Source organism: Callithrix jacchus, chromosome 22 (genome assembly GCF_049354715.1).
Source record: "Callithrix jacchus isolate 240 chromosome 22, calJac240_pri, whole genome shotgun sequence".
Lineage (NCBI taxonomy): Eukaryota > Metazoa > Chordata > Mammalia > Primates > Cebidae > Callithrix > Callithrix jacchus.
Window position 1 is genome coordinate 36,107,501 of NC_133523.1, and position 16,063 is coordinate 36,123,563.

The 16,063-nt window shown below is 53.8% G+C and overlaps 1 protein-coding gene across 3 annotated transcripts in view; it reads left to right on the forward strand.

Annotated features, from left to right (window-relative positions):
* SPTBN4 (spectrin beta, non-erythrocytic 4) overlaps positions 1-16,063 on the forward strand; it is a 105,693-nt gene that overhangs the window by 85,036 nt on the left and 4,594 nt on the right. For all 3 annotated transcript variants that reach the window (XM_078359702.1, XM_078359701.1, XM_078359700.1), the window contains exons 23-32: positions 232-510; positions 601-731; positions 1,846-2,050; positions 3,089-3,469; positions 5,735-5,979; positions 10,598-10,736; positions 10,835-10,919; positions 11,329-11,525; positions 13,232-13,860; positions 15,528-15,597. In XM_078359702.1, coding sequence (XP_078215828.1) covers positions 232-510; positions 601-731; positions 1,846-2,050; positions 3,089-3,469; positions 5,735-5,979; positions 10,598-10,736; positions 10,835-10,919; positions 11,329-11,525; positions 13,232-13,860; positions 15,528-15,597 — 2,361 coding nt within the window. The remainder of the gene's footprint in view (positions 1-231; positions 511-600; positions 732-1,845; positions 2,051-3,088; positions 3,470-5,734; positions 5,980-10,597; positions 10,737-10,834; positions 10,920-11,328; positions 11,526-13,231; positions 13,861-15,527; positions 15,598-16,063) is intronic.

The following is a 16,063-nucleotide window of genomic DNA, read 5'->3' on the forward strand; positions in this document are numbered from 1 at the left end:
GTTCTTGGGCACCGTACTTCACCCCTCTGTGCCTGTTTTCCCACCTGTAGCATGGGGTTATGACGAATGAGAGGGTATCAGCAAAATGCTTACATGGTCCTGGCACGTGGTAAGTGAACTGGGGGTGCTTGTTAATTGCTCCGTGGACCGTGCTGGTAGCAGAGGAGCCTGTGGTCTTGCAGGGCCTCGGAAAGCGCCCTCTCCACCCACGCCCCCACCTCCCGTCCCCAGGGCCTGCGGCGGGAGATCCAGGCACACGGGCCGCGCCTGGAGGAGGTGCTGGAGCGCGCGAGCGCTCTGGCGTCGCTGCGCAGCCCGGAGGCAGAGGCCGTGCGCCGGGGCCTTGAGCAGCTGCAGAGTGCTTGGGCTGGACTGCGGGAGGCGGCCGAGCGGCGGCAGCAGGCGCTGGACGCCGCCTTCCAGGTGGAGCAGTACTACTTCGATGTGGCAGAGGTGGAGGCGTGGCTCGGCGAGCAGGAGCTGCTCATGATGAGTGAGGACAAGGGCAAGGTGCGCCCGGGCTGGGGGTGCGGAGGGCCTGGAGGCGCTGGAGCCTGGGGCCGCCGCTGCCGCCTCATCGTGGGCGCTTTGTGCCCCCAGGATGAACAGAGCACTCTGCAGCTGCTGAAGAAACACCTGCAGCTGGAGCAAGGCGTGGAGAACTACGAGGAAAGCATCGCGCAACTGTCGCGCCAGTGCCGGGCGCTGCTGGAGATGGGACACCCGGACAGGTGGGCGTGGGGGCAGAGCCGGTCCACAGGAATGGCCCTGCAGGACCTGAAGCTTGGCTGTTGGGAGTTGAAGCAGCGCTGGAATTGGATATTGGGTGGGAGAGGTCCTCCTTGCTGTGTGCTGGAGCCCTGGGATTTGGCAAGTGGGCAGGCAGGAATTGGGGGGACACGGCTCAGGGATGGTTGAGAGGGTGGGGCCAGGAGTACCCGGATTTGAGTGTAGTGGTGGTGACCTTGCGGGGGGAGAAAAGAGGAGGCGATGTCTGGGACTGGCATAGAGAAGAATTTGCTCAGGACAGGCAAGGGCCTCTTTCTACCCAGTGTCTGGGAGGACAGAAAAGCCTGTGCTGAGATTGGGTATAGGCGTAGGGCCTGAGACCTCCTGGTGCAGTGGGGTGATGTTGCCTGGTGGAGGCTGGTGATGAGCTCTGGGCCTGGACCAGGGGTGAAATCTGAAAGGAGGTACAGGGAGCAGCTTCTGTCCAAGTGGGCCCAGAGATTGGGAATAGAGGTGGGGTGAATTGGCTGGGGACCCAAGCTGGAAATCAAGTCCCACCCAGGTTCCTGGATAGCAGGGGCATGAAACAGAAATAGAAACTGGGTGAGGCTGATGGAGGTGAGCTTATGCATCTAGGGAAGCAGAGCTTTGCCTGCATGCTGAGATGCGGGGCTGTCTCAATCCAAGACTTGCAGAAACAGAGTCCTGGCCAGGCGTGGTGGCTCATCCTCTAATCTCAACACTCTGGGAAGCTGAGGCAAGAGGATCGTCTGAGACCAGCGGGAACATAGTGAGACCTCATCTTTATAAAAAATGTAACAGCAGGTGTGGAGTCACACACCTGTGGTCCCACTTAGGAGGATTGCTTGAGCACGGGAGGTGGAGGCTGCAGTGAGTTGTGATTGCACCACTGCACTCCAGCCTGAGCAACAGAGCAAGACCCTGTCTCCAAAAAAGAAGAAGAAAGAAAAGAAAACAGAACCTTGTCCAGGGGACACAGCCTTGCCTGAAGATTCTAAGGAGACACAGCCCTGTCCTGGGGAGGAGGTTTAGGGGGTTCACACTCTGCCCCAGAAGTCTCGGGGTCCATCCCTGCCCCTCTGTGTCCCCCATCAGCGAGCAGATCAGCCGGCGGCAGTCTCAGGTGGACCGCCTGTATGTGGCACTCAAGGAGCTGGGCGAGGAGCGCCGGGTAGCCCTGGAGCAGCAGTACTGGCTGTACCAGCTCAGCCGCCAGGTGGGCGAGCTTGAGCACTGGATCGCCGAGAAGGAGGTGGTAGCTGGCTCCCCCGAACTCGGCCAGGACTTTGAGCACGTCTCGGTGAGTGTCATTAGTAATAAGTGATACCTTGGCCAGGCACAGTGGCTCACGCCTGTAATCCCAGCACTTTGGGAGGCCGAGGCAGGTGGATCACGAGGTCAGGAGTTTGAGACCAGCCTGGCGAATATGGTGAAAACTTGTCTCTACTAAAAATACAAAAATCAGCCAGGCATGGTGGCGCACGCCTGTAATCGCAGCTACTCAGGAGGCTGAGGCAGAAGAATGGCTTGAATCCGGGAGGTGGAGGTTGCTGTGAGCCGAGATCATGCCACTGCACTCCAGCCTGGTGACAGAGTGAGACTTCATCTCCTTTTTTTTTTTTTTTTTTAAGCACAAGACTCCATCTCAAAATTTAAAAAGTGATACCAAGAGCTACCACTAAGGTTCTCTGGGCCTCAGTTTCCCTATTTGTAGTATGATAGTAATAGCACCCACCTCATAGCTCTGTGGTGAGACAGGTGAGTTAATAGCTCTGAGGACCCTGGTTGGCGCACACAGCGCCTCACACAGTGTTATTATTATCAGCTTAGCACTCATTGTCATTGTTACCATTATTGCTGGGGGTTTGATGGGTGTTAGATATCTTTGATGATGATGATGATGATGATTGTCATTACTCTTACCTACCACAAAATGGTAGACTCTGTTACCATGTGGTGGCTCACGCCTATAATCCCAGCACTTTGGGAAGTCGAGGCAAGGGGATCACTTGAGGTCAGGAGTTTGAGACCAGCCAGGCCAACATGGTGAAACCCTGTCTCTACTAAAAATACAGAAAAATTATCTGGGCGTGGTGGCACATGCCTATAGTCCTAGCTATTTGGAGTCTGACACAGGAGAATCACTTGAACTGGGGAGGTGAAGGGTGCAGCGAGCAGATATTGTGCCACTGCCCTCCAACCTGGGTGACAGAGCAAGACTCTGTCTCAAAAAGAAAAAAAAAACTGTAGGCTGGAGGGGGCTGGTGTATGCTGCCCCTTTGCTCACTTTGCTGTACCTGCACCACCCCCCCCCCCGCCCACCACTTCCTCATGGCAGGTGCTGCAGGAAAAATTCTCAGAGTTCGCCAATGAGACAGGCACGGCAGGGCGGGAGCGGCTGGCAGCTGTGAACCAGATGGTGGATGAGCTGATCGAGTGTGGCCATACAGCAGCGGCCACCATGGCCGAGTGGAAGGACGGGCTGAACGAGGCCTGGGCTGAGCTGCTGGAGCTCATGGGCACAAGGGCCCAGCTGCTGGCCGCCTCTCGGGAGCTGCATAAGTTCTTCAGTGATGCCAGAGAGCTTCAGGGACAGATTGAGGAGAAGCGGAGGCGGCTACCCCGCCTGACCACCCCGCCTGAGCCGAGACCCAGCGCCAGCTCCATGCAGCGGACCCTGAGAGCCTTTGAGCATGACTTGCAGCTCCTCGTGTCCCAGGTGGGGCAGGTGGGAGGGCCCGGACAGCTGTGGGCAGCAGGGTGGGCAAAAACCAGGCTGTGGAGCAGGTCAAAATTAGGCAGTGGGACAGACAGAAAGCAGACTACAGAACAGGAAGAAATTAGATCATGGAGCAGATAGAAAATGGACTGATGGGCCAGCGCAGTGGCTCACACCTGTAATCCTAGCACTTTGGGAGACAGAGGTGGGCAGATCACCTGAGGTCAGGAGTTCAAGACCAGGCTGACCAATATGGAGAAACCCCATCTCTACTAAAAATACAAAAATGAGCCAGGCATGATAGCACATGCCTGTTATCCCAGCTACTTGGGAGACTTGGGAGGCGGAGGTTGCAGTGAGCCGAGATCTCACCATTGCACTCCAGCCTAGGTAAGAGCAACACTTTGTCTCAAAACAACAGAAAAACAGAAACAAAAAAAAAACCCCAACAATAAACAGGTTCCTATAGAGATTGGGCAGTGGTTCTCTGAAAACTGCAAAGTGAATTTCACCTAAATCCAGGTCGAGGATCTAAAGCGAATTTTGAGAAGGATAAGAGCAATTTGGCTGTAGCGCAGGCAGAAATTAGACAAGTCTCTGATAGAAATCGTGTGACTTTTCTGAAAGTAATCTGATGGGGGTGGATTTAATGGAAAAGGCAATGGAGCTATTAGAAGTTAGGCAGAGGGTCAGGCCAGAATTGGGAGGTGGATCTGAGCAGTTGGGTGGAAATGAAGCTGCAGGCCTACTATGACTCAGGCAGCAGGACTGAGAGAAACCGGGTGGAGGTCTAATGGGAAGCAGAAGTTGGGCAAGATTTTTTCTTTTTCTTTTTTTGAGACAGAGTCTCATTCTATCACCCAGGCTGGAATGCAGTGGCACGATCCAGGCTCACTGCAGGTTTAAGCGATTGTCCTGCCTCAGCCTTCCGAGTAGCTGGGATTATGGGCACACACCACCACGCCCAGCTAATTTTTGTATTTTTAGTAGAGGTGGGGTTTCACCATGTTGGCCAGGCTGGTCTTGAACTCCTTATCTCAGGTGATCCACCCATCTTGGCCTCCCAAAGTGCTGGGATCACAGGCATGAGCTACGGTACCTAGCTGGCAATTATTATTATTATTATTATTATTGAGATGGAGTCTTGCTCTGTCACCCAGGCTGGAGTGTAGTGGTATAATCTCAGCTCACTGCAGCCTCCACCTCCCGAGGTCAAGTGATTCTCCCACCCCAGCTTCCTGAGTAGCTGAGACTACAGATGCGAGCCACCATGCCTGGCTAATTTTCATATTTTTAGTAGAGATGGAGTTTAACCATGTTGGCCACATTGGGCTTGAATTCCGGACCTCAAGATTTCTGCCTGCCTCAGCCTCCCAGAGTGGTGGGATTATAGGGATCATATATTGCTCCCTGCCCAATTATTTTTATAAATCCTACAGATGACTTAGAAATCAGGCTGAGAGATTGATACCAACAGGTTGTGGATCTGTTAGAGATGAGGAGGTCACATCAGAAGAAATCAGGTGATTGAACCAACAGAGTGAGCAGCAGGCTGAGTGCGGTGGCTCATGCTTGTAGTCTCAGCACTTTGGGAGGCCAAGGTGGGAGGACTGCCTGAGCCCAGGAGTTCAAGACAAGCCTGAGCAACATAGTGAGACTCTGTATTAAAATATATATATATAGGACGGCGCGGTGGCTCATGCCTGTAATCCCAGCACTTGGGGGGCCGAGGTGGGTGGATCGCGAGGTCAAGAAATTGAGACCATCCTGGTCAACATGGTGAAACCCCGTCTCTACTAAAAATACAAAAAAAAAAAAAAAAAAATTAGCTGGGCATGATGGCGCATGCCTGTAATCCCAGTTCGGGAGGCTGAGGCAGGAGAATTGCCTGAACCCAGGAGGCAGAGGTTGCGGTGAGCCGAGATCGTGCCATTGCACTCCAGCCTGCGTCACAAGAGCGAAACTCCATCTCAAAAAAAAGAAAAGAAAGACCCAAGGTAGAGGTAGGCCTGCCTGAAAAAATAGGTGACAGACCCAGTAGAGAAGGAGCTCTGAGACCAAAAGAAATCAGGCAGCAGGCTGAAAGAAGTTGGAACTTAGGTAAGTCAAAGAGAAATCAGACAGCAGATATGACAGGAGCCTGGTTGTGGGATCACAGTGTGAGGCTCCTTATATGTTGAGGTTCTGCACTTGAGCAGGTGGGGGGAGGGAGGGCACAGCCTGGGCCCTGCGGAGGACTGGCACCCGACCTGGCATCCCCCTCAGGTGCGGCAGCTTCAGGAGGGGGCGGCCCAGCTGCGGACGGTGTATGCAGGTGAACACGCCGAGGCCATCGCTAGCCGGGAGCAGGAGGTGCTGCAGGGTTGGAAAGAGCTGCTGTCCGCCTGTGAGGATGCCCGTCTGCACGTCAGCTCCACAGCAGATGCCCTGCGCTTCCACAGCCAAGTCCGCGACCTGCTCTCCTGGATGGATGGCATCGCCAGCCAGATTGGGGCGGCCGACAAGCCCAGGTGCCCCTCCTCCCTCCTCGAGCTTCCTACCCGCCTCTGGCGGCCTCCCCCAGCCATCCCCATCCCATTGAGAGCCCCTTTCCCAATGGAATGACAATAGCCAATATCCATGTGGCACCTCTGTGTGCCAGGCACGGGTCTAGGTGCCTCATGTGTATTCAGACCTCTTTTTAGGCCTGGCATTAGAGACTGGGCATTGTTTTTCTGTCCCCTATCCTTCCCAGTTGCCCATGATTACCCTCTCCATGGGATGTCACTTCATGGAACAGGCTAAAGACAGGATGGACAGGGGAGGTGTGGGACTGTATTTATCAGGGTGGGTGAAGAATGGTAATAATTCCAGCATCTCAGTGGCCTCACTTAGTAGGCATTGGCTTATTGCTCACATAGTGGTTGGCTGTGAGTGTCCGGCAGAAGCCTGTCCCCCGGTGAATGGGAGCCAGGGTCCTTCCGTTGTGCTTCCCTGAGAATCACATGCTGGACCCTCTGCGTCCCACTGCAGATGTGAGAAGACAGCAGGAGGATCACACGGGAGGTTTTAGAGACAAAGCTGGCACCCACATACTGCCAGCCCAGTGGCCCAACCTGTCAGCCAGGAAGGCTGCAAACTATTTTTTTTTTTTTTTTTTTTGAGATGGAGTCTCGCTCCTTCATCCAGGCTGGAGTACAGTGGCATGATCTCAGGTCACTACAACCTCCATTTCCCAGGTTTAAGCGATTCTCCTGCCTCTGCCTCCCAAGTAGCTGGGACTACAGGCGCCCACCACCATGTCTGCGTAGTTTTGAATTTTTAGTAGAGATGGGGTTTCACCATGCTGGCCAGTCTGGTCTCGAACTCCTGGCCTCAAGTGATCCACCTGCCTCGGCCTCTCAAAGTGTTGGGATTACAGGCGTGAGCCACCACATCTGTCCTAGGCTGGAAGTTTAGTCTTACGGTGTGGCCAGGAAGAAAAGGACCTGGAGAATCAGGGACACCTGGCGTTGTTTCTGTGAAGGCAGAGCCTGGAGCCTGCATTCATTTACTCAGCAAACATGTATTAAATGCATTTGGTGTGCCACGTGGCGAGCAAGGCCAAGCCCTTACCCTGAGACAGTTTATGTTCTCATAGCACTTACTACTTTCTGAAATATAGTATGGGGCCGGGCACAGAGACTCATGCTTGTAATCCCAGCACTTTGGGAGGCCAAGGCAGGCAGATCACCTGAGGTCAGGAGTTTGAGATCAGCCTAGCCAACATGGTGAAACCCCATCTCTACTAGAAATACAAAAATTAGCCAAGCTTGGTGGTGTGTGCCTGTAACCTCAGCTACTCGGAAGGCTGAGGCATGAGAATTGCTTAAACCTGAGAGGTGGAGGTTGCAGTGAGCCAAGACTGCACCAGTGCACTCCAGCCTGGGTGACAGGAGCAAAACTCTGTCAAAGAGAAAGGAAAGAAAGAAATGAAAGAAGGAAGGAAGGAAAAGGAAATGAAAGAAGAAAAAGAGAAAGGAAAAGAAAAGAAAGGCCGGGCGCGGTGGCTCAAGCCTGTAATCCCAGCACTTAGGGAGGCCGAGGCAGGTGGATCACGAGGTCAAGAGATCGAGACCATCCTGGTCAACATGGTGAAACCCCGTCTCTACTAAAAATACAAAAAATCAGTTGGGCATGGTGGCGTGTGCCTGTAGTCCCAGCTACTCGGGAGGCTGAGGCAGGAGAGTTGCCTGAACCCAGGAGGCAGAGGTTGTGGTGAGCCGAGATCGCGCCATTGCACTCCAGCCTGGGTAAAGAGCAAAACTCCATCTCAAAAAAAAAAAAAAAAAAAAAAAAGAAGGGAGGGAGGGAGGGAGGGGAGGCAGAAAGAAAGAAAGATAAATATATATACATAGGAAAAGAATGAGAGCTGGCAAGGTCTCTCTGAGGATGTGTGTTCGATTTGACTGGAGACCTGAATGAAGTGATGGGTGAGGCAGCTAAAGTTTGAGGGGAAGAGTTTTCTAGGTGGAGGGACCCACAGATGCAGGAGCCGAGAGGTGGGCTGTAGTTAGGCATGCGTGAGGAAGAGCTAGAGATCACTGTGGCCGGATGAAGGGAGGGAGGGAGGGTGTGTAGGGTGAGAGGAAGTGAGGTCAGAGGGACACTGGGGCTGTGTGGAAGCCACACATGGTGAGGAGCATGCCTTCTCTATGAGGACAGTGAGAGCCATGGGAGAGTTCAGAGCAGAGAGTGGTGTGATATGTACATTTGAGAAAAAAAGGCCAGGTGTGGTGGCTCACACCTGTGATCCCAGCACTTTGGAAGGCTGAGGCAGGTGGATCACCTGAGGTCATTAGTTTGAGACCAGCCTGGCCAACAATGGCAAAACCCCATCTCTACTAAAAATGCAAAAATTAGCTGGGTGTGGTGGCAGGCGCCTGTAATCCCAGATACTGGGGAGGCTGAGGCAGGAGAATTGCTTGAACCTGAGAGGCAGAGGTTGCAGTGAGCCGAGATTGCGCCACTGCACCCCAGCCTGGGTGACAGAGCAAGGCTCCTCAAAAAAAAAAAAAAAAAGAACAATTAAATATACACAGAAGTAGAGGTAACCCACATGCGTATCACAAACACTTGGCTAGAACAACCGTCAACATTTGACCAATCTAGCCAGGCGAGGGACTCATGCCTATAATCCCGACACTGGGAGACCGAGGCAAGAGGATTGGTTGAGCGCAGTGAGCCGACACAACATAGTGATACCCCCGTCTCTACAAAAAAGGAAAAAATTAGTGAAGCATGGTGGTGTGCACGCCTGTTGTCCCAGCTACTTGGGAGGCTGAGGAAGGAGGATCACTTGAGTCCAGGAGGTTGAGGCTGCAGTGAGCCATGATCATGCCACTTCACTCCAGGGTGGGCGACAGAGCAAGACTCTGTCTAAAAATAAATAAATAAATAAAAATTAGCTGGGCCTTGTGGTGCGTTGCTTGTAGTCCCAGCTACTCTGGAGGCTAAGGCAGCAGGATCGCTTGAGCACAGGAGGTAGATTCAAACCATAGCATCAAGCTACGATTGCCAATTGATGGAACCTTCAGAAACTTGGAAGTTGTTTTGGACATATGATGGCTTAGAATGGTGCTGTCCAATAGTTATTTAATGTGAGTCACAAATGTGAGCCACTTATGTCATTTAAAATTTTGTTGTGGCCATATTAACAAAGCAAATGAAAATTAATTTTAGTAATGCATTTTTATTTAACCTGACATGCCTAAAGTATTATCACCTCAACATGTAGTCAATATTAAAATTATTAATGTGGCCAGGTGCAGTGGCTCATACCTGTAATCTCGGCGTTTCGGGAGGCCAAGGAAGGCAGATCACCTGAGGCCAGGACTTTGAGACCAGCCTGGCCAACGTGGCAAAAACCCATGTCTACTAAAAATACACACACACACAAATTAGCCAGTCTTGGTGGCAGGCGCCATAATCCCAACTATTTTGGGAGACTGAGGCAGGAGAATTGCTTGAACCCAGGAGGCCGAGGCTGCAGTGAGCCGAGATCGTGCCATTGCACTCCAGCCTGAGCAACAAGAGGAAAACTCGATCTCAGAAACAAAACAACTATTAATGAGACATTTTACATTAGTTTTTACACAAACTCCTCAAAATCTTGTGTGCATTTTACACTTCACGTCAAAAGTCAGACTGGCCGCATTTCAAGTGCTCACATGTCTAGTGGCTACTGCTTTGGAGAGAACAGACTTGGGAAGTTAACATCATTGGCCAGCGGAACCTTCAGAAGCATAGCTAGAAAAAGTTAGAAAATGTGGATCTTGGCTGGGTGTGGCGGCTTGCACCCACAACCTCAAGCTTTGAGAGGCGAGGCAGGTGGATCGCTTCAGCCCAGGGGTTTGAGACCAGCCTGGGCAACATAACAAGTCCCTGCCTCTGCAGAAAATAAACAGGTAGCTGGGCATGATGGGTGCACCTGTGCTCCCAGCTACTTGGGAGGCTGAGGCAGAAGAATCCTTGCATGAGCCCAGGAGGTTGAGGCTGCAGTGAGCTGTGACAGCCTGGGCAATAGAGCGAGACCCTATTTCAAAAAAAAAAAAAGAAAGAAAGAAAGGAAAGTTTGGATCTTGGAATCCTAGAAGGTTAGACAAGAGGGTGAAATTTTAGAAACTTGGAAAGTTTGAATCATTGAATTAGTGAACTATGAGCCCTCAGAGCTTGGTCATCGAAGGCAGGTGTCTCAGCCGGGTGCGGTGGCTCACGCCTGTAATCCCAGAACTTCGGGAGGCCGAGACGGGTAGATCATCTGAGGTCAGGAGTTTGACACCAGACTGGGCAACACGGCAAAACCCTGTCTCTACTGAAAAAGCAGAAAGTAGCTGGGTGTAGTGGCGGGCACCTGTAATCCTAGTTACTCAAGTGGCTGAGGCAGGAGAATCGCTTAAGCTCGGGAGGAGGAGGTTGCGGTGAGCCGAGATCACCCCACCACACTCCAGCTTGGGCCACAGAGAATCTATCTCAAAAAAAAGAAAAAATAGTTGTCTTAAGGTGGTGTGGGATGTCAGCCTCAAGGATTTGGGGTCACCAGGAGCTGTATGTGTGGGCGGGCTGAGGAGGCTGCCCGTGGCTCAGATCCCTGCCTGCCACTCACTGCAGGGATGTGTCATCAGTGGAGGTGCTCATCAACTACCACCAGGGCCTGAAGACTGAGCTGGAGGCGCGGGTGCCTGAGCTGACTGCCTGTCAGGAGCTGGGGCGATCTCTGCTGCTCAACAAAAGTGCCATGGCTGACGAGGTGGGGAGCAGGGAGGGGGCTCCCCCTGCCACCTGGGCACATTGGGGTGAAAGCCATTCCACACCCTGACTTTCCTCCCACCCACCTGCCACTCCCAGATCCAGGCACAGCTGGACAAGCTGGGAACCAGGAAGGAGGAGGTGTCGGAAAAGTGGGACCGCCATTGGGAGTGGCTGCAGCAGAGTGAGTGGGGGCCAGGCACATGTGGCTCAAGGGCACAGGGACATGCTCCAGCGTGTCCAGTGAGGCCCAGGGGTGACAGGAGCATGCTTGCACCCTATCTATGGGTCTCCAGAAGCAAATATAAGGGCCTGGAAGGGTGGACGGGGGGCTGGCTTGCCATTGAATCTCCCCCCACCGAAAAAGTCTTAAAGTCCTGGGTGGGGGGACATTAAGGAAGGAGGACTGGAGTCAGAAAGGAGGAATGATGCCCGCTGAAATAGCCCCAGCCTCTGCCATTCCTGCAGACCCCAGGATGATCAGTGCTGGGGTATGGAAAGCCAGAGGGGTGTGGAATGCCAGGGGAAATAGCCATTGCCCCGGAAAGGGCCCCAGGTGCTCCACAATCCTGACCCTGCATGCCCCTCCTCAGTGCTGGAGGTACACCAGTTCGCCCAGGAGGCAGTGGTGGCTGATGCCTGGCTCACAGCCCAGGAGCCAATTCTCCAGAGCCGGGAGCTGGGCAGCAGCGTGGATGAGGTGGAGCAGCTTATCCGGCGACACGAGGCCTTCCGAAAAGCGGCTGCAGCCTGGGAAGAGAGATTCAGCTCTCTGCGGCGCCTGACCACGGTCAGCTCCCCAGATCCTGCCCCATTACCCTGACCCCCACCAAGACCCCCACACCCATGGCTCTATGTGACACAGACACACCTGGACATGTGGTCAGTCCTATGTTGTCTGAGTGCCAAGACAGACCCTTGCTAGGCTCCCAGTGGAGCAGAGGGACAGACCTGTCACCAGTGACAGCCCAGAGTGTCAGGGTTGTGATAGGGGAAGAATAAGCAGAGGGCTGGTGCCTGGGATGGGGGAGAGGGAGGAGGAACTGGCCTGGGGGATTCCATTCTGAGACTTGAAGAATTAGGTGAAGAGACTGCAGTAATAAGGCTCAGGCCAGGCGCGGTGGTTCACGCCTGTAATCCCACCACTTTGGGAGACCAAGATGGGCAGATCACTTGAGGTCAGGAGTTTGAGACCAGCCTGGCCAACATAGTGAAACCCCGTCTCTAATAAAAATACAAAAATTGGCTTGGCGTGGTGGTGCACGCCTGTAATCCCAGCTACTTGGGAGGCTGAGGCAGGAGAATCACTTGAACCTGGGAGGCAGAGGTTGCAGTGAGCCGAGATCGTGCCACTGCACTCCAGCCTAGGCAACAGAGTGAGACTCCATCTCAAAAAAAAAAAAAAAAAAAAAAAAGGCTTAAAGTCTGGGTGGGGTGGCTCACACCTGTACTCTCTTTGAGAGGCCTAGGCAGGAGGATCACTTGAACCCAGGAGTTCAAGACCAGCCTTGGCAACATACCGAGAAACCGTCTCTACAAAAACAAAAGCAAATAAAGAAAAAACAGCCAGACATGATGGCATGGGCCTGTAGTCCCAGCTACTCAGAGGGGTGGCTGAGGCTAGAAGATCACTTGAGCCTTGAGACCTGGAGCTTGAGGCTGCAGTGTGCTATGATCTTGCCAGTGGCACTGCAGCCTGGGCAACAGAGCAAGACTGTCTCAAAAAAAAAAGTCTTAGGTGGGGCACGGTGGCTCACACCTGTAATCCCAGCACTTTAGGAGACCGAGGCAGGCAGATCATGAGGTCAGGAGTTCGAGACCAGCCTGGCAAACACAGTGAAACCCCATCTCTACTAAAAATTCCAAAAAATTAGCTGGGCATGGTGGTGGGCTCCTGTAATCCCAGCTACTCAGGAGGCTGAGGCAGGAGAATCGCTTGAACCTGGGAGGTGGAGGTTGCAGTGAGCCAAGATCATGCCACTGCAGCCTGGGCGACAGAGCCACTGCACTCCAGCCTAGGCAACAGAGTGAGACTACATCTCAAAAAAAAAAAAAAAAAAAAAAAAAGGCTTAAAGTCTGGGTGGGGTGGCTCACACCTGTACTCTCTTTGAGAGGCCTAGGCAGGAGGATCATTTGAACCCAGGAGTTCAAGACCAGCCTTGGCAACATACTTTAAAAAAAAAAAAAAGTTTTACAGTCCTGGGTAGGGGGACATTAAGGAAGGAAGAATGGGAGTCAGAAAGGCGCAGAGAAATGGATTTAGCCAAGTTAAAAGAAGTGATCCAGCCAGTTGGTAGAAGAGCAGTAGGTGTTTGCTGGAGAGCAGGCTTTAAGTTCTAGGCAGAGAGCAGAGCATCGCACAGGCCTGGGCACCTTGCTTTTTCAAGGAACTGATCCCTTGGGTGGTGAGGCAGAAAACCCAGGCCGCCTCCCCGGACCTCCCCCTTAACCCCGGGCCCCACGTTTCCAACCTGACCCGGTCCCTCCATCCCTAGATCGAGAAAATCAAGGCGGAACAGAGCAAGCAGCCGCCCACCCCGCTGCTGGGGCGCAAGTTCTTTGGGGACCCCACGGAACTGGCGGCCAAGGCGGCGCCCCTGCTGCGGCCAGGGGGTTATGAAAGGGGCTTGGAGCCCCTGGCCCGCCGGGCCTCGGACACGCTGTCGGCCGAGGTGCGGACCCGGGTGGGGTACGTGCGCCAGGAGCTCAAGCCTGAGCGCCTCCAGCCGCGCATTGACCGGCTGCCGGAGATCCCGGGGAGGGTGGAGCCCGCAGTCCCACCGGCCGCACCAGAGGACGCGGCGGAGACCCCCGCGACCCCCGTGGCCCCTGTGGTGGCGGAGCAGGTCCGGCCACGGCCGGAGCGCCAGGAGTCAGCTGATCGCGCGGAGGAGCTGCCCAGGAGGCGGCGGCCCGAGAGGCAAGAGTCGGTTGATCAATCCGAGGAGGCTGCGCGGAGGCGGCGGCCGGAGCGGCAGGAGTCAGCGGAGCACGAGGCGGCACACAGCCTTACCCTGGGCCGCTACGAGCAGATGGAGCGACGGCGCGAGCGGCGTGAGCGGCGCTTGGAGCGGCAGGAGTCCAGCGAACAGGAGATGCCCATCAGAGGAGACCTGGTCAAGGGGTGAGGCGCCGCCTGTGACCAGGAAGTGAGGGGGCGGGCAGAGAGCTCCTAGAACCTAACAGGCCCACTGACGGGGCTTCAGGGCTCAGAACTTCCCAAGGAAGGCGATACCGTCCCGGTACCCATTTTGCAGAGGTGTAAACTGAGGCTGCAAGAGACTCGATGTATCCGTTATTACACAGGAAGGGAAGCCCTTCAGGCTGAAAGAAAAGGCGGAGTGCCTTCCTCCAGACGCAGGTTCTTGGCCCCTGGGTTGTGACTCTTGCATCAAATCTCCCAGGTGCCCCAAGGCAGGATTTTTGTCCTCTCTGTGCCTGAATTTGTCCACTGGGCTAATGGAACCCTCACGTCCTTGATTGAAGAAGAGGCCCTTTATCACAATTCTGTTAGCAGCCTTATGAAGTGGGAGCTGCTGTCTTCTCCATTGTGTGGCTAGGGCAACTGAGGAACAAAGAGGGCAAGTCACTCAGCTTAAACTAACCAGGACTTTCAGAATCCATTTGGCCAGCATGTGTTGCACAAACCCATCCAATCATCCCTGTGTGTCTCCAGAGACAGGCCTTTGGTCAGGAGACAAAGACTGCTTTTTTTTTTTTTTTGAGACGGAGTTTTACTCTTGTTACCCAGGCTGGAGTGCAATGGTGCGATCTCGGCTCACCGCAACCTCCGCCTCCTGGGTTCAGGCAATTCTCCTGCCTCAGCCTCCTGAGTAGCTGGGATTACAGGCACACGCCACCAAGCCCAGCTAATTTTTTGTATTTTTAGTAGAGACGGGGTTTCACCATGTTGACCAGGATGGTCTTGATCTGTTGACCTCGTGATCCACCCGCCTCGGCCTCCCAAAGTGCTGGGATTACAGGCTTGAGCCACTGCCCCCGGCAGGAGACAAAGACTTCTTGACTCCTTTTACATTCCGCACTTCATAAACATTTGCCAAGTGCCCACTCTGCCTGGCATGTGCTGAGTTGAGCGGTGACTGAATCAGTCCCATCCCTGACTTTAGAGACTCACAGTCAATTGGGGAAAACAGGCTTGTCATCAGTGATGACCCCGAATTATCTGGGCTGGAATGGGAGCGATCCAGGGGACTCGAGCCTCAGGGGTAGGTGGAGAAAGGCAACATTTGCAAGTTGTTCTTTGTGCTGCTTAAAATTCAAAGGGGCAGCCGGGGGTGTTGGCTCATGCCTGTAATCTCAGCACTTTGGGAGGCCAGGCAGGTGGATCACTTGAGGTTAGATGTTTGAGACCAACCTGGCCAACAAAGCAAAACCCTGTCCCTACTAAAAATACAAAAATTAGTCGGTGTGGTGATGCATGCCTGTAGTGTCAGCTACTTGGGAGGCTGAGGCAGGAGAATCGCTTGAACACAGGAGGTGGAGGTTGCAGTGAGCTGAGACTGTGCAGCACAGCACTGCACTCCGGCAACAGAGCAAGACTCTGTTTCAAAAAAAAAAAAAAATTAATGGGGAGAGAGGTTTGGTTCTCCATTCTGCAGACATGTCCCAAACACCTGTGGTACCGAAGGTGAGCATCTCAGAGAAACAGCTACAGAAATGGGCAGGGGCCTGGTATTTCCAGCTAAGGAGTGGAGGCTCCTCTGCCCACCCAGGCAGGTCCGTGAGAGAAGGAACCCTGGTTCCATTGGGTCTTTGTCCCCCACCCCCCAGGAAGGCCACCCTGGCTGACATTGTGGAACAGCTGCAGGAGAAAGAGGCAGGCCCAGGGCTGCCTGCTGGGGTAAGTTGAGCCTTGGATGGGTGGGGATATGGGAACCCCTTTTTCAGAGCAGGAAGTAGGATCTCAGAAACAGCCAGTGCCTATCCCTGGCTGGACCCATCCCCTAACTGGACCCTGCGGAGATAGCATGGACTCTCAGGGCCCCCAGAACCTGAATATGTCCCCCTTAGAAAGATGAGGCGCCTACCTAAGAGACCTCTACTCCCCCTCCACACACACACACACACACACACACACACACACAGACTCTTCCCACATCTGTCCTGTACTCCGTATTTCTTCAGCCCAGTGGGGTCCCAAATTTCTTCATTGCCACACACAGCAGGAAGCCCCAGATTCCTCCTGCAGACAGCAGGGACACGCCCTGCTTGCACCCCCACCTCCGGAGATCTGGCCGCCTCTTCCCACCACCGAGAGGGATTCCAAACCAATGAGTTTAGGGCCCCACTTCCAAGACCCGTGGGGC